Source organism: Bufo bufo, chromosome 1, assembly GCF_905171765.1.
Source record: "Bufo bufo chromosome 1, aBufBuf1.1, whole genome shotgun sequence".
NCBI lineage: Eukaryota > Metazoa > Chordata > Amphibia > Anura > Bufonidae > Bufo > Bufo bufo.
The window spans coordinates 24,724,804-24,747,192 of record NC_053389.1 but is presented as its reverse complement, the minus strand read 5'-3'; the positions used below and the strand labels follow the sequence as shown (position 1 = coordinate 24,747,192).

At 44.0% G+C, this 22,389-nt stretch overlaps 1 protein-coding gene across 2 annotated transcripts; it reads right to left on the bottom strand.

The window, feature by feature from the left end:
- Positions 1-1,714: 1,714 nt before the first annotated feature.
- On the bottom strand, positions 1,715-20,452 carry ZNHIT3 (zinc finger HIT-type containing 3). Of its 2 annotated transcripts, none has more exons than XM_040421400.1 (5): positions 20,332-20,452; positions 16,651-16,682; positions 12,292-12,363; positions 10,611-10,673; positions 1,715-2,051 (listed from the first exon to the last, which is right to left on the bottom strand). In XM_040421400.1, the coding sequence occupies exons 1-5, from the start codon at positions 20,403-20,405 to the stop codon at positions 1,858-1,860; spliced, it is 435 nt and encodes a 144-aa protein (XP_040277334.1). In that variant the 5' UTR covers positions 20,406-20,452; the 3' UTR covers positions 1,715-1,857. The 2 variants fall into 2 exon arrangements, with proteins under 2 accessions (XP_040277334.1, XP_040277342.1); XM_040421408.1 differs by lacking the exon at positions 1,715-2,051 and adding an exon at positions 9,967-10,112 and having other exon boundaries at positions 10,507-10,673.
- Between the last annotated feature and the right edge of the window lie 1,937 nt (positions 20,453-22,389).

Below are 22,389 nucleotides of genomic sequence, written 5' to 3'. Positions count from 1 at the left end.
GGAGATATACGAATATATGTTATAGTCCAGAAGGACCAAACACGACCATCGGCGCCATTTTGTTTTATTTTATTGCTTACTTGACTTTTTAATTACGGTACATATTATAAAAGGGAGAAAGATTGCCTAATTTTATGAATACTAGCAACCTCCCACATAGGAGGATATATTGAACGGCTTTTTGGAGGTCGAGGAAGTGTGCGCCACTCAAAACCCAATCAGCTGTTTATACTGCGGAGGTGGATATTTATTTGGGTGGTGTGGCTGCGTGGTCAGTAGCCATCCGCTTGGTCCTGGAGGCTGGTGTCTCCTGCCCATGCGCCACATAGGGTACTGTATGTGACTGGTTTGGAAAGCATTTTAGCCTCTTTTATGCGCTGTTATTAAACATATCTTAATGTAATTTAAATTGCCAATAAACCTCAACTTTTAAGATATCTCTGGGTGGTTACAGATGGTGAGTGCCTGTCGTTCCAATACATTCATTTATTTTCTACTCAACTTTTTGACTGGGTGAGTCAAATACGACAAGAGCACCAGTCCTCTACCTATAGACAGGTGAGCCTCTATATCGCTAGTTCATTAAAAGACTAAGCTAGTCTGCACATCCCGTAAAATGAAGTAAACGCTCCGGTACGCTCCACCAACAGAAGTAAAAGCAAACACAACGCAACAGCACTCTACAAACATACAAGGATTTATGAATGAATGCTATATCCACTATATAAAATGAGTCGTTTCCTATCCAGAAAGAGGTCACCGTGATGTGGTGGGTGGGCACAAATGATTTGGGTCAAAATACATCTGCCAAGTACCTCATATTCATTTTATCTCGTGAATGTAGTATTAGTCAATATATTCTATGTTTGCAGACTGCTGTTGCATTGTGTTTGCTTTTACTTTTGTAGTTTCAGCCATGGCATCATTTTACCGGAGATGCACATTTAGAGAAATGCCTCGAGTGGTGTCACTGAAGGGGGTTTCCACTGCACAGGTGCATCAGCAGCTCTAAAAATGTGACATGAAAACGGAAAATCATTCCAGCAAAATCTGCACCTCAAGCCAAAGAGCACTGCTTCCCTGCCCTGTACCCAGATTAAAGAGGACCTTTATCATATAACTATCTGGCTGTGTAGGGTATACGGATGGCATGTTTTAGCGCTTACTATGTTTCCTATATGCCTCTCCATTCGCCTGTTGTGCCTTCCCCCGTTCTGGTTTCCCATCTGGTATGTAAATTAATACGAGCGGTACAGGGTGGCGGAGACGCCAGCTTTTTTTTTCTCCTGGGTGTGACGCTCTCCACTGCCGATGGGCAGAAGGAGACGTCCCCCCGAGAAAAGCTGGCGTCTACTCCTCCTTTACATACCAGGCGGGAAAGCAGAACGGGGGGCACAGCAGGCACATAGTAAACATAGTAAGCGCTATAACATACCTTCACCATGCCCTACACAGCCAGCTAGTTATATGATCATGTCAGGACCGATGAAATCTGGGTAGGCCAATACTGCATACGTGGTCGTAAATTGCATTTTGGCACAGGGCAGGCAGGCAGCGCTCTTTGGCTTGAGGTGCAGATTTTGCTTGTTTTAGATAAAGAACCAGCAGTTTTTGCTACAGTTTGGCATGAATTTTACTAATACAATGTCGCAAATAATGACATTCAATGTTTTAGCGCTAAAGTTTGACTTCTGTTAAAATAAAAAATCCAGCCCGGTGTTCACAGGCTAATTTATTTCTAATTACGAACAATAAATTAATATATTTGTGTTATGTTTGGAGCTCAGTTTATTAAAAATATAAGTTGTTACAGCGTTAGAAAAACATGTACAAGATATACAACTAATGCAGATGAATTCAGCTCTTGGGGTAAAGGTTCTCCTTTCCTTCTGCCTCCACAAGAGACAGACAACGGTCGGCAAACTCTACAAACAGCGGCTCCTGCATGAACTTCTTCAGCTCTTGACCTTTACCCTCCGTCTGGTCCAGTGTCACAAGCAGCTGTCGCAGATGTGCATTCAGTAATAAACCTTTCAGCTCTTCCGATTTGCCTGTAAAATATAAACCTATTACACACTGTTTGAATGGGGAGACCGCCATCTGGCGGCAGCACCTGTAGGAACGTTCTGCACCGCTGGATACAATGGGTAGTTCTTAAAGGGGTTGTCCCACAATCACAATGAAAGTAACCTACATGCAGGATGTTATAGAGCAGGAGGAGCTGAGCAGATTAATATATAGTTTTTTTTTTTGGGAAAGGATTCGGTAAAACTTGGAATTGACTCATTTATATCCATGCTCATTCTGGGCTTTTAAGTCCAGGAGGCGGTCCTATCAGTGATTGACAACACAGTCATAGAGGGAAGGCTGTCAATCACCGATAGGACCGCCTCCTGGACTTATAGTTAAAGGGGTTGGCCACCGTACACATAAAAAATATATAAAAGGGTCCCAGATAATAACTAAAGCCACGAGGTATTTGTATCATGAGAGATATACTGTGTTCAGCATAGCATGCTCCCATTGATGAGAGGATGTGTGGGCGGAGCAGCTTCAAAGTGAAAGTAAAAATCCCAGCATGCATCACAGCAAGCCTCTTCAGAGGAGCGGTCACATGACATCCCTGGCCAAAGAAAACATCATCATGGTTTTTTTTTAGGTCACCATTTTCTGAAAGCTATACTTTTTCTTTTTTTTTTTTCTGCCAATCATCTTGTGCACGGAGTCTTTTTTTGCGGGAAGATTTGATGTTTTTATTGGTACTATTTTTGGGTATATATATATGATTTTTGGATCATTCAATATTATTATTGGCTGCTGCAGCCGGACACTTCCTCTGCCAGTCAGGGGAATGTCAGCTCCAGTAAGCAGGGAACCAGGAGAGCAGAACAGGCCAGACAGGTGCTGGTAGTGGGAGACTCCATTATTAGGGGAACAGATAGGGAAATCTGTCACAAAGACCGTGATCGCCGAACAGTGTGCTGTCTTCCTGGCGCTAGAGTTTGACACATGGCGGATCGGGTTGACAGATTACTGGGAGGGGCTGGAGAAGATCCAGCGGTCATGGTCCATATCGGAACCAATGACAAAGTTAGAGGTAGGTGGAGAGTCCTTAAAAATGATTTCAGGGATTTAGGTCAAAAGCTTAGGGCAAGGACCTCAAAGGTAGTATTTTCCGAAATACTGCCTGTACCACGAGCCACACAAGAAAGGCAGCGGGAGATTAGGGAGATTAACAAGTGGCTCAAGAACTGGTGTAGGAAGGAGGGGTTTGGGTTCCTGGAGAACTGGGCCGACTTCTCTATCGACTACAAGCTCTATCGTAGGGACGGGCTGCACCTCAATGGGGAAGGGGCAGCTGTGCTGGGGAGAAAGATGGCTAGAAGGTTGGAGGAGTGGTTAAACTAGGGACTGGGGGGGAATTACATTATAGGAGGGGAAGATAGTGCAGATAGAGACCGGGGGCAAGGTAGTGGGACTGGGGGAGGAATGGAAGGAGGGACTAGAACAGTTCAGAAGGAAAGGTGTAGGGTAAAAAATATACATAAACCTCTCAAATGTATGTATACTAATGCCAGAAGCCTGACTAATAAAACTGGGGAACTGGAATTAGTGATGTGTGAGGAGGACTATGACATAGTGGGAATAACAGACATGGCTGGATGATAGCTATGACTGGGCAGTTAATGTACAAGGTTACAGTCTGTTTAGAAAGGATCGTCAAAACCGGAGAGGTGGAGGGGTCTGCCTTTATGTAAAGTCCTGTCTAAAGCCCACAGTCCGGGAAGATATAAGTGAGGGACATGAACATGTGGAGTCACTATGGGTAGAGATACATGGAGCTAAAAACAACAATAAATTACTAATAGGAGTCTACTATAAACCACCTAATATACCAGAGTCCACAGAAAATCTACTACTAAACGAGATAGACAAGGCGGCAAATCATAATGAGGTGGTTATTATGGGGGACTTCAACTACCCAGATATAGACTGGGAAACTGAAACTTGTATATCTCATAAAGGAAACAGGTTCGTGGCTATAACCAAAGACAATTACCTCTCCCAACTGGTTCAGGACCCGACTAGAGGGACGGCCATACTGGACTTAGTATTAACCAATAGACCTGACAGAACAACAGACTGGGATTGGGGGACACCTGGGAAATAGTGACCATAAAGTAATAACCTTCCAATTATCATTCAAAAGAGCGTTTCTACAGGGAGGAACAAAAATACCAAACTTCAAAAAAGCTAAATTTAGCCAACTAAGAGAGGCCATAGGCCTAACTAACTGGGACAAAGTCCTCACAAATACAGACACAAAATGGGATATCTTTAAAAACATCCTAAGATCTCATTGTGAGAGGTACATACCGTATGGGAATAAAAGGTTAAGGAACAAAAAGAAACCAATGTGGATAAACAGAACTGTAAAGAAAGCAATAAATGACAAAAAGAAAGCATATAAAACACTAAAACAGGAGGGTAGCACGGAAGCACTGAAAAACTATAAGGAAAAAAATAGAACATGTAAAAAACAAATAAAAGCGGCCAAACTAGAGACCGAGAGATTAATTGCCAAAGAGAGTAAAACTAACCCTAAAATGTTCTTCAATTATATAAATGTTAAAAAGTATAAAGCTGAAGGTGTTGGACCTTTAAAGAGTAATGAGGGGGGAGTCGCAGAGAGCGACGAGGAGAAAGCAAAGCTGTTAAATATTTTTTTCTCCAATGTATTCACTGAGGAAAATAAACTGTCATATGAAATGCAGAATGCAAAAATAAATTTCCCATTAAAAGTGTCCTGTCTGACCCAGGAAGAAGTACAACAGCGACTTAAAAATATCAAAATAGACAAATCGCCAGGACCGGATGGCATACACCCACGTATCCTAAAGGAATTAAGTAATGTCATAGCCAGACCCTTATTTCTGATATTTGCGGACTCTATACTGACAGGGAATGTCCCACAGGATTGGCGCATGGCAAATGTGGGGCCAATATTCAAAAAAGGTCCAAAAACAGAGCCTGGAAACTATAGGCCGGTAAGTTTAACATCTGTTGTGGGTAAACTGTTTGAAGGTTTTCTGAGAGATGCTATCTTAGAACATCTTAACGGAAATAAGCAAATAACGCCATATCAGCATGGCTTCATGAGGGATCGGTCATGCCAAACTAATTTAATCAGTTTCTATGAGGAGGTAAGTTCTAGACTTGACAGCGGCGAATCAATGGATGTCGTGTATCTGGACTTCTCCAAAGCATTTGACACTGTACCGCATAAAAGGTTAGTATATAAAATGAGAATGCTCGGACTGGGAGAAAACATCTGTAAGTGGGTAAGTAACTGGCTCAATGATAGAAAACAGAGGGTGGTTATTAACGGTACACACTCAGATTGGGTCACTGTCACTAGTGGGGTACCTCAGGGGTCAGTATTGGGCCCTATTCTCTTCAATATATTTATTAATGATCTTGTAGAAGGCTTGCATAGTAAAATATCAATTTTCGCAGATGACACTAAACTGTGTAAAGTAATTAACACTGAAGAGGACAGTATACTGTATATATACTACAGAGGACAGTACACTGTATATATACTACAGAGGACAGTATACTACTACAGAGGGATCTGGATAGACTGCAGGCTTGGGCAGATAAGTGGCAGGTGAGGTTTAACACTGACAAATGTAAGGTTATGTACATGGGAAGGAATAATGCAAGTCACCCGTACATACTAAATGGTAAAACACTCGGTAACACTGACATGGAAAAGGATCTAGGAATTTTAATAAACAGCAAACTAAGCAGCAAAAACCAGTGTCAGGCAGCTGCTGCCAAGGCCAATAAGATAATGGGTTGGATCAGAAAGGGCATAGATTCCCGTGATGAGAACATATTCCTACCACTTTACAAATCACTAGTCAGACCACACATAGGGTACTGTGTACAGTTCTGGGCTCCTGTAAACAAGGCAGACATAGCAGAGCTGGAGAGGGTCCAGAGGAGGGCAACTAAAGTAATAACTGGAATGGGGGAACTACAGTACCCTGAAAGATTATCAAAATTAGGGTTATTCACGTTAGAAAAAAGACGACTGAGGGGAGATCTAATTACTATGTATAAATATATCAGGGGGCAGTACAGAGATCTATCCCATCATCTATTTATCCCCAGGACTGTGACTGTGACGAGGGGACATCCTCTGCGTCTGGAGGAAAGAAGGTTTGTACACAAACATAGAAGAGGATTCTTTACGGTAAGAGCAGTGAGACTATGGAACTCTCTGCCTGAGGAGGTGGTGATGGTGAGTACAATAAAGGAATTCAAGAGGGGCCTGGATGTATTTCTGGAGTGTAATAATATTACAGGCTATAGCTACTAGAGAGGGGTCGTTGATCCAGGAAGATATTCTGATTGCCTGATTGGAGTCGGGAAGGAATTTTTTATTACCCTAAAGTGGAGAAAATTGGCTTCTACCTCACAGGGTTTTTTGCCTTCCTCTGGATCAACTTGCAGGATAACAGGCCGAACTGGATGGACAAATGTCTTTTTTCGGCCTTATGTACTATGTTACTATGTTACTATGTTACTATGTTACTATGTTACTCTTTATGGGTCAAGGTGACCAAAAAATTGGGACTAGACCATGTGATATTTTTATAGAGCAGGTTGTTAAAAATGCAGCTATACTGAAAAGGTCTACTTAAAAAAAAAAAAAAAAAAATAATCAGTTTAAGGCTAGTTTCACATTAGCGGCAAGGACCTCCGGCAGGCTGGTCCGGCGGGTGAACAGCCTGTCGGATCTGTGCTGCCACTAGCGCACGTGTGCCCCCGGACTACCACTCAGGCCCCATTGACTATAATGGGGACGGGCTGGAGTTCCGACGGCAGCGCATGCCGACAGGCGGCTGGAATAAAAGTACTACATGTCGCCTCTTGACATGCGCTGCCGCCGGAACTCCGGCCCGCCACCCTGTTCTGGCACAGTTTTTATTTTTTTACAGTGTTCATCTGACAGGTTAGATCATGTGCTATTTTAATAGAGCAGGTTGTTACGGACGCGATGATAACAAATATGTCTACTTTTTGTTTATTTCAGTTTTACATAATAAAGCATTTTTGAAAAAAAATATAAAATCATGTTTTTGTGTCTCCATTTTCCGAAAGACATTTTTTCTATTTTTATGCTGATAGTCTTGTGCAGCGGCTCGTTTTCTTTGCGGGAGGAGTTGACATTTTCATTGCTCCCAATTTTGGGTACATATGATTTTTTCGATCATTCAATCTTACACTTTATTGGGCAAACAGACCAATAAAATTGGTTGTTTTGGCACACTTTATTAAAAAAAATTTTACGCCATTTACCTTTTGGGGGAAGAGTGTGTGATATTTTTAAAGAGCAAGTCATTACGGAGGCAGCGATACCCAATTTGTCAATTTTTTTTGGGCTTTACACAATAAAAGCATAAAATATATGTTTTTGTGTCTCCATTTTTTGATGGCCATATTTATTTTTTATGTGATTGTCTCATGTAAGGGCTCATTTTTTTGGGGATGAGGTGACAGTTTGGTACTATTTTGGGGTACATACAACTTTTTTGATCACTTAATACCTTTTTTTGGGAAGTGAGGTGGGAAAAATTTCAATTCCATCATAGTTTTTCTCTTTTTTTTTTTTTATGACATTCACTGTGTGGGGAAAGTAACGTGATCCTTTTATAGATCAGGTTACAAATGCGATGATACCAAACATGTGTAGTGTATTTTTTTAATTTTTAATCAATTATAAATCTGTGGCTATAAGAAGAAATTAGATATTTATTTTTTTACTTTTGCTAACCGCTCGGCCATCCTGAAACAGATTGGGTGGGAGATCAGCAGCGCTGCCACTGGCCATCCTGAAATTAGGGGGGCTGGAGCCCACGAGGGGAATATTATATATATACACACACACACACAGACATTTTAGAAGGTTCTGATCCCCACAGTCACGGACCATGGGGATCAGAACCTTTCAGCCGGCATTAGGATCGTGTGATTGGCTAGTCTGTACAGACTAGTCAATGACAGCGATCGCCGGCCCGGGACCGCCCTCATTGGTCCCGGGCCGGTAAGCTGAGATCCCTGGCTGCTCCGAAAACTGACAGGAATAAGCTGTTTGTACTGACAGAACAAACAGAGGATTCCTGTCGGAGACGAACAGGGAGCGCGCAAGTGGCAGGGGCCGATTGGGCATGCGCTGTTCTTAGGTAGATTAGGAAAAGCAGCGCATGTGCAGTTACAATAAAGGCATGGACGAGCTTTCTCTAAAGCTCCTCCATCTCGCGTGCAGCCATGGACGAATTGGCTGCACGGCAGAGCGGGACTCAGGGGGCATGGCTTAGTATAAAAAGATTACCAGACAGATTTTTAAAATAAAGTATATTTGGAATCTCTTTTACCCTCCCCCCAACAATGTTGTGTAAAGTACTGATATGGTGGCCAACCCTAAAATGTTAAACTGAATCTTTTCCTTTAAAACTATATCAATCTGCTCAGCTCCTCCTGCTCTATAACAACCTGCCGGCAGCTCAAACTAAGGCCTCATGCACACGGCCATTTTTAGCACCAATGAAAGTCTAAGAGGCTATTCACATGGGCGTTCTTTTAACGGCCAGTGAATAGCGTCTGTCCAAAAATAGGACATGTCCTATTTTTGGCAGTTTCCATGGCCAGACGGACCCCATTGAAATCAATGGGACCGATTTAACAGCAGATTGAAAGGAGTGCACCCTTCTAACGGATGTTAAAAACGGGTACACTTGATATGGCATTTAGGGGGTAAAAAAAAAAAAAAAAAGTCACCTCACCCACTTGTTCGCGCTGCGGCAGTCTCTTCTCTCTTCATTGAGCAGGACCTGCAATATGCGTGGCGACGTTACCACGTGGGAGTGCTCAGTGACGTCATCGCGCACATCGCAGGTCCTGTTCAGTGAAGAAAGAAGAGTCTGCTGCAGCGCGAGCAAGTTTTTTTTTTGTAAAATCAACAAAAAAAAATTAAAAATGCGGTGTGCTATTATTTTACCGGGGGCCTACATGGGGGACATTATTAAAGCTGGGGACAGTAAAAAAATAAAATAAATTCCTACACTATGAGGGACATTGTTTTAGCTGGGGGCCAACCATCCTGTGGGTGTTCTCAGAAGGGTGGGTCTAGAAATAACTGCCAATCAAATTCATCCATTTTTCATGTCTGTTTTTAACGGACAAGGGGGGGCTAATAGTTAGTAAATTAAAGTAAAAAAAAACAAAAAAAAAAAAAATGTTTAAAAATCGCCCTTTCCCAATTTTACATATAAAATTTACAACCAATAGAAAACATATTACATGTCGCCACGCCTGAAAAAGTGTGAACTATTAAAATATTTTTTAAAAAAGGCCTCTGCAGTGAACGCCGTAACTGAAAAATCAAAAATCAAAACAGCGCGATTCACCATTTTTAGTCACCTTGTCCCCCCCAAAAATAGGATAGGACTGTTCTATTATGGGCCAGACGTTCCATAAAATATGGAATGCACGCGGCTTTTTTGTTGTTTTATTTTTTTCACGTGGTATCGAATGGTATGGAGTATCGCAATACTTTTTTATGGTATCGAAATCTAATCAAAATTTTGGTATCCTGACAACCCTGGCTCCGATCATGTATGAATCCGGCATCTGAGGGGTACAGTGACGGGGGGCAGTGCAATCGCCACTCCCTGTCATTGCACCCACTGCTTACAAAGAAATGCGCTTTGTGACAAAATAATTGAGCACAAAAACTATTTTTTTTGTAATGTTCGATGAGGCAGCAGAATCAAATTTTCAAATAATTTGCTCATCTCTACTCGTTATGAATAAGGCGTTTGCAAATATGTTTTTTTAATTTTATTTCTGTATTCATTCAATGGAAAAAGGGTATTTTTTTAACATGGAGATTTATTTTTATGTAAATAAACAAACTTTTATTTTTACAATTTATTGGTCCCAGAAAGGGATTCTGGCATGTGATCTTCTGATCGCTTCCAAAATACACTGTACAGCTTATGCAGTACAGTGTATTATACTGCCAGTACGATATACTGGCACTATCGGGAGGGAAGGCCTGCCTGCCTTCATTAGGCCCCCGGCTGCCATAATAAGACAACAACACCCCATGATCACATTCATGGGGTGTCAATGCCTGATAGAGGGAGCCCACTTTCTCAAAACCATTTAGATGCCACTGTCGCTATTGACTGTGGCATCTAAGAGGTTAAACGGCCCAGATCGGGGTCATCAGAGCGACCCGTGCAGTGGTTAGATGAGGCCACTGGAAATAGGTGAACGCTTTAAAAATGGGTATGGGTGGTCACTAATGGGTTAAAGGATCCAGACCCTGTTACATGTAGGGTCAATGCAAATGTTTTTGAAGAAATTACATTTTAGGGCACGTTGTGGATTTTAACTTCCGTACCAAGCCCAAATATCTGCACACGTTACGGAAGGGGTTTTGTAAGAAATGTCATCACAAATGTAATTTGCCACATAAAAGCGTCTGTAGTTTTCTAATGAAAAGCAAGGAAAAAGACAATGACAAACATTACCCAGCAGCAGGAGCTTTTGCAATGAAATGGCATCCGATTCATCATTTTCACCAGTTAAATCTCCTAGGAAAAGAGGCGAAATGTGTTAGAGGCCTCTCGTACACACAATACATAGCACCATGTCTAAGCGGGAGAACTGAAGAGCAGCGGAAGTCATGACCTTATGGGATCGGGAAAGCGCAAAAAAGGTGCAGTTTAAAAAGTTCAAAACCCACTACCTGCAGACTTCACTGCTCGTCAGAGTGGAATCTGCTGCACTGAAAATCCGTACGACAAACACTGGTGCGATTTTCAACATATAGCAGAAAAAAAAAAAAATCTGCTCAGGTTTCAAGTAAATGGTGAAATACGTGGCAAAACCGCATCAATTACCACATCTGTCTGAGCTGCGAATTTAAAGGGATTGTGCAAGAATAGGGACGTCTTTGGCAAACCGCCCCATTTGGTGAAGCTTACTTACCCGTTTCCTAAGGGGCTGCTTCTCCTCCAGGCTCCCTCTCTTATAACATCCGGTTTGACGCCGCCTGTGGCAGTGACTGGCTCCCCTCGGGTCATGACAAATGGTCACATGACACATGGGGATCCATTCACCACTGCGGGCAGTGATTGGCTGCAGGTGGCATCAAACCGGATGTTTTCACCAAGGAAGCTCAGTCAGGCATCACAGGCCAGGGAGCAGGTAAGTAAGTAAGCTTCCCTTTACAGAGGTCTGGTCAAGTGGAGGGGGTTTGCCAAAACATCTCCATTCTTGCACAACCCCTACAAAACTAAATCTGCGTTGGAAACACTCACCCAACTATGTCACAAAAGGGTTCATTTCTGGCTGGAGAAAGTCAATAACACTGTTTTGCGTGCAGGACTGTGTGGCCAGAGCTGTAAGGATTGAACTCTTGGCCAGTACAAAGTGTGAGATGTTACACCCAAGCGTGGATTCCTCTTACGGTGATGTTCCACTGCTCAATCTCCGGCAAGCGTCGATGGAATGAACACCTCCATTGACCCACGTTTGCACCGGCCGAATTAAACAAGCCGGTGCAAACTTTGAACGTGGGAGAAACTATTTCTACTGCAGCCGTTCCTCGCTCATTCTGTTCATTATCGCCAGCACATCCCTGATTACACATCCTGGTGAAGGATGCCCATCAGTCGATGAACGAGGATTTGCATATGGGTCAATTATCGGGAACAAGTGTTTTTATGGATGCTTGTTCCCAATAACTGGCCCAAAATTGTGCGGTGTGATAAAAGTACCTTATTTTCAAAGAACAACAAATGGACCTTTATTCATGCAAAGTGAACTTCTCTCCATCTACTATAGTGGGGGATGTTACGGGACAGTCGCCTATTTAACCTTTTAATCACGAGTGTGGTATATGTATGGTGCTCCTTTTCACTTTAAATATGGAACTTGGTCTAGAGCAGATTGTCTCCGGCACTGTAGACCGTTGGGTGCCGGAGGCAATGTCTGATCGGCGGTAATGCCTATTACAGACATTTAGCCCTTCAGATGTTGTGGTCATTTGTTAACTTGATTTCTGTTGATTTCCAGCTGATGGGCGGGGGGGTGCTGAACATCCACCGATCAGCTAGAAATGGCCTATCCTGAGTCTAAACCCTAGGCAACCTCTTTAATTATGTCACAGCCTATAATGAAAAAAAACACATGAATGATTATTGGTACCTCTTGTTGACATCACATCGGGAAAACTTGATGAACTGAGGGCTTCTTTTTCTTCTTTTGGAAGACATGTTTCTTTAATACACAAAAAAAAAAAGCTCATTGTTAGAGGCCCCCCACAATGGCGTTTCTGCCTTACTCACAGAACAATACTTCTATCTAGATGGTTGTTTCAAGCTGCTTCTTGTACATTTTGTATTACTGTATGTCTCTGTACAAGGATGAAATCTGATCCTGGCAGAGGCATTCCTGATCTCACAAGATAGGACATGGGTACATCCTTGGAAATAAACATACAATACAGTTCAAGCAAAGATAAATGGTAAAAAGTATAAATCTAAAGGTGTCGGCCCTCTACAGAGTAATGAGGGGGGAGTTGCAGAGAGAGATGAGGAGAAAGCAAAGCTATTAAATATATTTTTTTTCTCCACTGTATTCACTGAAGAACAACTAAAATGCAGAATGTAAAAGTAAATTACCTATTAAAAGTGTCCTGTCTGACCCAGGAAGAAGTACAGCGGCGTCTTAAAAAGATTAAAATAGACAAATCGCTGGGACCAGATGGCATACACCCCCGTATCCTAAGGGAATTAAGTAATGTCATAGCCAGACCCTTATTTCTGATATTTGCGGACTCTATACTGACAGGTAATGTCCCACAGGATTGGCGCATAGCAAATGTGGTGCCAATATTCAAAAAGGGTCCAAAAACAGAGCCCAGAAACTATAGGCCGGTAAGTTTAACATCTGTCGTGGGTAAACTGTTTGAAGGTTTTCTAAAAGATACCATCTTGGAGTACTTAAATGAAAACAAGCAAATAAAGCCATATCAGCATGGCTTCGTGAGGGATCGGTCATGTCAAACTAATTTAATCAGTTTCTATGAGGAGGTAAGTTCTAGACTTGACAGCGGCGAATCAATGGATGTCGTGTATCTGGACTTCTCCAAAGCATTTGATACCGAATCACATAAAAGGTTAGTATATAAAATGAGAATGCTCGGACTGGGAGAAAACGTCTGTATGTGGGTAAGTAACTGGCTCAGTGATAGAAAACAGAGGGTGGTTATTAACGGTATACACTCAGATTGGGTCACTGTAACTAGTGGGGTACCTCAGGGGTCAGTATTGGGCCCTATTCTCTTCAATATATTTATTAATGATCTTGTAGAAGGCTTGCATAGTAAAATATCAATTTTCGCAGATGACACTAAACTGTGTAAAGGAATTAACACTGAAGAGGACAGTATACTGTATATATATACACTACAGAGGACAGTATACTGTATATATACTACAGAGGACAGTATACTGTATATATACACTACAGAGGACAGTATACTGTATATATACTACAGAGGACAGTATACTATATATATACTACAGAGGACAGTATACTGTATATATACACTACAGAGGACAGTATACTGTATATATACTACAGAGGACAGTATACTGTATATATACTACAGAGGACAGTATACTGTATATATACACTACAGAGGACAGTATACTGTATATATACTACAGAGGACAGTATACTATATATATACACTACAGAGGACAGTATACTGTATATATACTACAGAGGACAGTATACTATATATACACTACAGAGGACAGTATACTGTATATATACTACAGAGGACAGTATACTGTATATATACTACAGAGGACAGTATACTATATATACACTACAGAGGACAGTATACTGTATATATACTACAGAGGACAGTATACTATATATACACTACAGAGGACAGTATACTGTATATATACTACAGAGGACAGTATACTATATATACACTACAGAGGACAGTATACTGTATATATATACTACAGAGGACAGTATACTGTATATATATACTACAGAGGACAGTATACTACTACAGAGGGATCTGGATAGATTGGAGGCTTGGGCAGATAAGTGGCAGATGAGGTTTAACACTGACAAATGTAAAGTTATGCACATGGGAAGGAATAATGCAAGTCACCCGTACATACTAACTGGTAAAACACTCGGTAACACTGACATGGAAAAGGATCTAGGAATTTTAGTGAACATCAAACTAAGCTGCAAAAACCAGTGTCAGGCAGCTGCTGCCAAGGCCAATAAGATAATGGGTTGCATCAGAAAGGGCATAGATTCCCGTGATGAGAACATATTCCTACTACTTTACAAATCATTAGTCAGACCACACATGGAGGACTGTGTACAGTTCTGGGCTCCAATGAACAAGACAGATATAGCAGAGCTGGAGAGGGTCCAGAGGAGGGCAACTAAAGTAATAACTGGAATGGGGCAACTACAGTACCCTGAAAGATTATCAAAATTAGGGTTATTCACGTTAGAAAAAAAGACGACTGAGGGGAGATCTAATTACTATGTATAAATATATCAGGGGTCAGTACAGAGATCTCTCCCATCATCTATTTATCCCCAGGACTGTGACTATGACGAGGGGACATCCTCTGCGTCTGGAGGAAAGAAGGTTTGTACACAAACATAGAAGAGGATTCTTTACGGTAAGAGCAGTGAGACTATGGAGCTCTCTGCCTGAGGAGGTGGTGATGGTGAGTACAATAAAGGAATTCAAGAGGGGCCTGGATGTATTTCTGGAGTGTAATAATATTACAGGCTATAGCTACTAGAGAGGGGTCGTTGATCCAGGGAGTTATTCTGATGCCAGATTGGAGTCGGGAAGGAATTTTTTTCCCCTAAATTGGGGAAAATTGGCTTCTACCTCACAGTTTTTGTTTGCCTTCTTCTGGATCAACTTGCAGGATAACAGGCCGAACTGGATGGACAGATGTCTTTTTTCAGCCTTATGTACTATGTTACACCTGGAGGACAAATACTGTGTAAAGCCACTGCATTTGAGTAACTTAAAGGGGAGGTCCAAGTTATTAAAAAAAAAATGTCCTAATGCCTCTAAATATAGTACAATTAAAGCAAAAAAAATAAAAAATAAAACCTGCGCTCATCGTGACTGCACGACCTTACATGACCACAGCGGTGGAGTACCATACACCTCACATGATTGCTGCAGCCAACCAATGCTCTCAAAGGTATACGGCACGAGACTGCCGAGGCAAGGCATTTGATGGAGGAGTCTCGTCAGATGTACGGGACAGATTCTTGCATGGAGGACCAGAGCTGCAGCAAGAGTGTAACAGACATGTATACCTTCTTTACTTCATTACATTTAGTGGCACTGGAGAGATTTTGAAATATTTGGACAACCCCTTTAAGTAAAGATCCAAAAATGGAGTTTGACTTAAACAGCATTTTTATTACCTACCTCTCCGTAAAACTGTTGTCAGAATTGCGTTTCTGCAAATGTTTGGTGACATTAGTTTCTGCTAACACAGCGTCAGAGTTCACAGGATAGAACAGAGACACAGGGCCAACACCAGGTGTTAAGGTGTGGGGCCCCATTAGCTACCATGGCTGTTCCCACCTGGTATTCGTAGAGTGGACATTGACCTGCCGTCAGTATGCCTAGGACATTGTGGAACCAGTCCTACTGCCTGTGTATTGACTAGGAGACCTGGCGTTCCAACAAGATAATGCCCGTTCATACACTGCCCGTTCATACACTGCCCGTGCTCCTCATCGTCTCGAGGTCAGCTCGATCAACAGACCTCCCCCCCCGATCGAGAGGGTCTGGGACGGGACAAGGTGACGGATCTCCCATGCACCGTGGCTTGCAATGACAGGAGGATATCTAGCATATGACCATTACCGAGCCAGCGTGGCAGCCTGTATCACACCAAGGGAAGATGCCACGCCATATTAATGTGACCCTGGTGCAGAATAAAGGGGGCACCACCTTGGTTGTGTGATCATTGACCAAGTACCACTAGCAGTTTATACACTTTGTCAGTCACATCTCAAGTTACATAAAAGGGGTTATCCAGGAATTTGATACCGATGGCGCATCCTCGGGATAGGTGATCAATATCCAATCGGAGGGGCCCCGACTGCCAACACCGCTGCTCGAAGAGGTTGCTGCCCTCACTGGAGCGCAGTCTCTTCTCAGCTCGCCAAGCACAGGGCCGAACACTGTATAGCTGCACTTGGTATCGCACCCCGAATGGGAATAAGCTGCATGTAGGCCACGTGACTGATGTAGGCCACGTCCCGAGCCTAGGAAGAGGCCCAAACCCTCACAGAGCACAATGGCCTCTTCAAACATCTGTTTGGCGGGGATTCCCGGAGTTGGACCCCCCCCACTGATCAGATATTGATGACATATCCTGAGGATAAGGCCATTAAAATCAAATTACTGGATTGCCTTTTTAAGTTTTCCATAGGTTCTTTTTTCATTTTTCGGTAGTGTGTGTATATATATAAAATTACCTTTATGTTTCTTACAGCAGACGACTGAACAACTGAAAAAAAGAAAAGAGAATGAAGCAGAGCAATTAGACAGTTTATAAAACAGGCTCTCATCTTACAAATACAGAGGAGCGGGTGTCAAGCTGCAGCTCCCGGCCTGACCTCCCAGCACTGCCGGGGTCGCATAGCATTATATTATGATGTTATGTAACCCTTTCAGTTCTAGAATGTACTGGATAACACTGACAGCATTATGTCAGTGTTATCCAATACATTCCAGCCCTCAAAGTTACATAGCATCATAAAACAATATAATGCCCCTGGCAGTGCCGGAAGGTCAGGCCGGGTGCTGCGCTCCGAGTCTGCAGCGCGACACCCACTCGTCTGAAAGGGGCCTAAAATGGCAGAGATGAGCAAAGTTTTGAGAAATACAATTCGGCTGCTTCGCTGAACTTCGAGAAGAAATTTGATTTGTTATGAATTACTTAGTCGCGATTCGAATTCTATTGTAATCATCGGGCGCGATGACAGGGAACGGCGATCGCGCTGCCCCCCCCCCCCCATGATTTAGCCCCTCAGATGTCGCGTTCAACGCTGATCGCGGCATCCGAGAGTCACATTCAGCCTGCGAGGGCGTTAATCAGTTGTAAAAAAATATAAAATAAAATACACCCATGTCATCCATTTGATCGCGGAGAGGCCGTCGCAGCCAAAAAAAAACACGCCAATTGGGGTGTGCGCTGACTTGATGATGTCACCACATCATCGCGCTGGGCAGGCGCAGTGACGTCATCGCTGATTTTTTTTAAAAAAGGTCCATTCTATAAGCTATGTGAGTACATTATTACTCTCCCAATATCTGCTCTGTGAACTGTATTTAGCAGTTATCAAAATTGTCCAAAAGAAAAGCAACAACCAATCACAGCACAGCTTTCAATTTACAGTTTAACCCCTTCCTGATGCAGCCATATACCGCGCTTTGAGGCTACGCGTCGACACTGACCGTAGAGTAGCGGTGATCTATAGAAGTTAATGGGCTCGCTGTGAGAGTCGCAAGAATTCCAACACCTGAGGCGGCGATCCCATTAACTTTTATGGGATCACCTCTACGATCCTGGCCGCGACCAATCACCGTGTAGCCCTAGTCTTATTCCTCGCCTTCTAAGAGCCGTAACGCAATTCTGACACGGGCTTCGTTTTTACAGTGATCGCTACGCGTTAATCTCATTCTCCGTGTGAGTGCAATGACAGCAATGCCCAATTTTTATAGTTTTTATGTTTTAATGCTTAAAAAAACAAATCCATATTCTGACATTGTAATCTTTTTATATTTCTATCTATAAAGCCATGTGAGGGCCCGATTGTTGCAGGACGAATTGTAGTTTTATTCATAGAATTTTGGGGGTAGGTACGGTATACATTTTTGATCATTTCTTATAAAAAAAAAAAAAGCAACCAAAAATGTTCATTTGGTCATTTTTCTTTTCTTTTCCAGTTAGATCATCATAAGAGAGATTTAAATCGTTCGGACATTTTCGGATGCCGTTACACCGATTATCTTTAGTTTTGTTTTAGCGGTTTATTTTTAATTGTAAAATGAAGAAAGGGGGGTGAATTTTTTATTTATTTTTTTAAAATATATTAAAAACTTTTTATTTCATGGGCACTTTATTTAATGATCTTATTTTGCTCATTTTGGGCTAAAAATATTTTTTTCAGTTAGGCTTTATTACAAATTTCCAGCAGTTTCTGAAATACAGGGTTAAAATCAGTCTGTTTGCAAGCTGCTACTTTGTTTTATTTGAATCCCGTCATCTGACGGCTCATGTAGAGCTCTTACGTCTGATCTCCTAACCGTGGGTCCTGGATGGTCAATACAGACGCATGCACACCAGGATCGCCATATACGGTAAGAAGAGCTGCTGTATCTGAAAGGATAGCCGCCGCATCGCATATTGGTTCTGCAGCAGCCCCTGCAATCACTGCCCGGATCAAGAAAACGTATACTTGAAGCGGGAGCGCAATCACACACCCCACTCGCTTGCTCGCCACGAGCGCCTGCACTGGAGGCACGAATGGCAAATAATAGCGTTCAGTGATGAAAGCAGGTTCTGCCTTGGTACTATCGATGGCAGCATCAGAGTTTTCAGGATGGCTGAGGAGCGTCTAATGCCATCACGCGGAGACACATTGGACGAATACCTGGTGTCACGGTGTGGGCCACCACGGCTGTCCCAGCCTTCAGGATGTCTAGGACACTGTGGAACCAGCCCTGCCCGCTTTTTAACTCCGTCATGGGACGTGGTGTCCTGACAAGATATGGCCACACACGGCCCCGCTCTACACCACGTGCTCTTCTGGACAACTCAACCACCAGATCTCTCCCCCGTCAAGCATGTCTGAGGCCGGATGGGGATGATGGATCCTTTGTGCGCCAAGCAGGAGGAATTCCCGCATCTGTATGACCGATGCCATGCAAGAGTGACAGCAATGGGAGAGGCCACCCAGTAGTAATGTCACCCGGCCCCAACAAGTACCGGGCAGTTTCATTAAACACGAATGACCAACAAGAGTTTTCCAGCCAACTAATGGGTATACGGGGGCAGCGCAGCGCTGGCCGGGGCCTCACCGGCCATTAATGGTCGCCTTGTGTGTCCGGGCAGGCGAGGCCCCCGCACATACAGCGGTCTAATTACCCCACACAGGGCAGTAACCCCTCGCCGCCTCCTACTCCCGTCTACAACTGGTGACCATTTTATTTCCGTATCTGTCACATGATGGAGTAAGCGGTGGGGTCGTATGGTGAGCAGGGGCAGTCTTCACTGTTTAAAAACTTGGGAAATCGGGAACTTAAAGTGGCCCTTGGCAAAAATACTAAGAGTGGCGCCATTTTGTAGTTGGGTCCAGATTGATGGAAGGCAGGACCAGCAGTACCATTATACGGCCCCAACAAGGCCAAATGCCACGGTCCATCACAGAATACTGCCGCCAGCAGCACAAAACACATCCCCAAAAACTGCCACTGGCCGGCCGTGAAGGGGGGCTCAGGCGGCCCCCACCGGGAAGATTCCCTGTAAGGTCTGTGGCCAATCCGCCCCCGGGGCCACCATTGTCTAGTTTCACACTAGCAGTTAATTCTTCCGGCAGACGAACATCCTGTCAGACATCGCATCCAGCATAGCCGGAAAAGGCCGGAGCACCGCCAGCCGCACCGACTGCAATGGGACTCGGGGGAGATCCAGCCTGTGTCTGGCCTTAGCGCCAGGATTCGGCTGGACAGATCCCAGTACTGCTGCGGGATCCCAGTATAGCCAACGGGCCCCGGCGGGGTCAGGCACTAGCATCACGCCCCCGAACCCAGGGAACAGACTGGAGGCAGCGAGGGCAGGGTTCTAGAGCAGGAGAGGTTCTAGAGCAGGGGGTTCTAGAGCAGGAGAGGTTCTAGAGCAGGAGGTTCTAGAGCACAACAGGCTTAATCGCTAATATATATCTATCATACACTCCTACAGATATATACATATATATAGCCGGTCCATGTACGTGTGTGTGTGACGTATAAGTATCCATCTCCGTCCACACATCCACATGAGGACCGGGCACTGAGGGGAAGCCTCCCCCCTCCTCGGCTCACACTGACCGGGGCTCTGCTCTCAGGGTCATCTCCTAACCGCAGGTACAGGACAGAGACGGAGCGGCACTTACTACTGGAGCCGGCAGCGCGGACACCGGTACCGGGCGCTCTCCGCGGAGCACGTGCAGCACGGCCGCCGCACCATGTTGTTGACGGAAGTGGCTAGAATGTAGTTGCTCCTTGTAGGTGTGATGTCACGGGAAAAGGCGGGGTCTAGACGTCTGATGGGCGGGGCCCCTCCTATTGCAGAGTAAGCGGTGTAGGGCGGAGAAGGTCGCCGCTGTCTATGGAGGGGGCGGGGGGATGTCAGTGGGAGGGGGCGGGGGGATGTCAGTGGGAGGGGGAGGGGGCGGGGGGGATGTCAGTGGGAGGGGGAGGGGGCGGGGGGGATGTCAGTGGGAGGGGGCGGCTGTGTGCTGGAGTATAAGGCGGGGAGGAGAGGTTGTTTACATGGGACTGTACATTGGAGGGGCTGAAGAGAGAGGAGAGCTGTTTACATGGAACTGCTTTGGAGGGATTGAAAGGGGAAAAGTGTTATTTACATGGAGGGGCTGAGGAGAGTGGTTATTTCCATGGGACAGTATGATAGAAGGCCCAGAGAGAGAGGGGGTGATGTTATTTCCATGGGACTGTACGTTGGAGGGGCTGAGGAGAGTAGTTATTTACATGGGACCGTATGATAGAGAGAGGTTGGTGATGTTATTTACATGGGACTGTGGGTTGGAGGGGCTGAGGAGAGTGACTATTTACATGGGACTGTATGATAGAGAGAGGTTGGTGATGTTATTTACATGGGACTGTGGGTTGGAGGGGCTGAGGAGAGTGACTATTTACATGGGACTGTATGATAGAGAGAGGTTGGTGATGTTATTTACATGGGACTGTATGATAGAAGGCCCAGAGAGAAAGGGGGGTGATGTTATTTACATGGGACTGTACGTTGGAGGGGCTGAAGAGAGTGTTATTTACATGGGACTGTATGATAGAAGGGCTGGAGAGAGGTTGGTGATGTTATTTACATGGGACTGTGGGTTGGAGGGGCTGAGGAGAGTGACTATTTACATGGGACTGTATGATAGAGAGAGGTTGGTGATGTTATTTACATGGGACTGTACGTTGGAGAGGCTGAGGAGAGTAGTTATTTACATGGGACTGTATGATAGAAGGGCTGGAGAGAGGTTGGTGATGTTATTTACATGGGACTGTGGGTTGGAGGGTAGAGACGTTCTGTAGAGTGTCTGTCGGGGTGGCCCGTAGAATGGAGTTGCTGTAGATTGGTTTTGGGCCTGTTACCCCGCAGCATTGTTTCATCGCTTAGAGAAGTGCTCGGCGCACCTGATGAGGGCCTGACGTGTGCATTCACTGAACAGTGGGGGCCGTAGGAAAATAACAAATAGTGATCTGGACTCCAAGATCGTGGACACAGTTTCCCTTTCAGGACAAAATAAAAATTGGGACAGAGGCGCTGCACTGACAATATTACCATTTATTAAATATAAAATAAGATAAAAGTGGGCACAGCGCGGTGTGTCTCAGGCGCAGACATCCACTGTGTCCTCATGCAGGTACTGCTGCGCTAGGAGGTACAGACACAAGGAGGTTGCGGGACTATGCATCTGAAGAAGATAGTTCCCCATGCCATTGGCTGCCCCAAAGCACGATGAATCCACCTCCATAGTCAATGGTTGGAGAGGAGGTGCTCTTTTCATGAAATGTTGTGCCTTTTTTTCCCTAAACATGCTTATTGTGGCCAGAGAGTTCTATTTTAACCTCATCAGTTCATGGGACTTGTTTCCAAAATGTCAGGCTTGTTGAGAACTTCTGACACTGAATTTTGTGGTGAGGACACAATAGAGGCGTCGCTGAACAGTAGAACAAAGTACTACAACTCCAGAGTCTGCTAAGTCTTCCTGAAGGTCTTTTGCAGTCAAGCGGGGGTTCTGATTTGCCTTTCTAGCAATCCTACCAGCAGCTGTCTCTGAAAATGTTCTTGGTCTTCTAGGCCTTCTCTTGACCTCCACTGTTCCTGACCTGATTACGTCTTTTTCATATGCTGTTTTATTAAGACTTTACTTTTATTTCTTTATTTACTTAAAAACAGATTCTCACACTTTACAAGCTAATTGCTA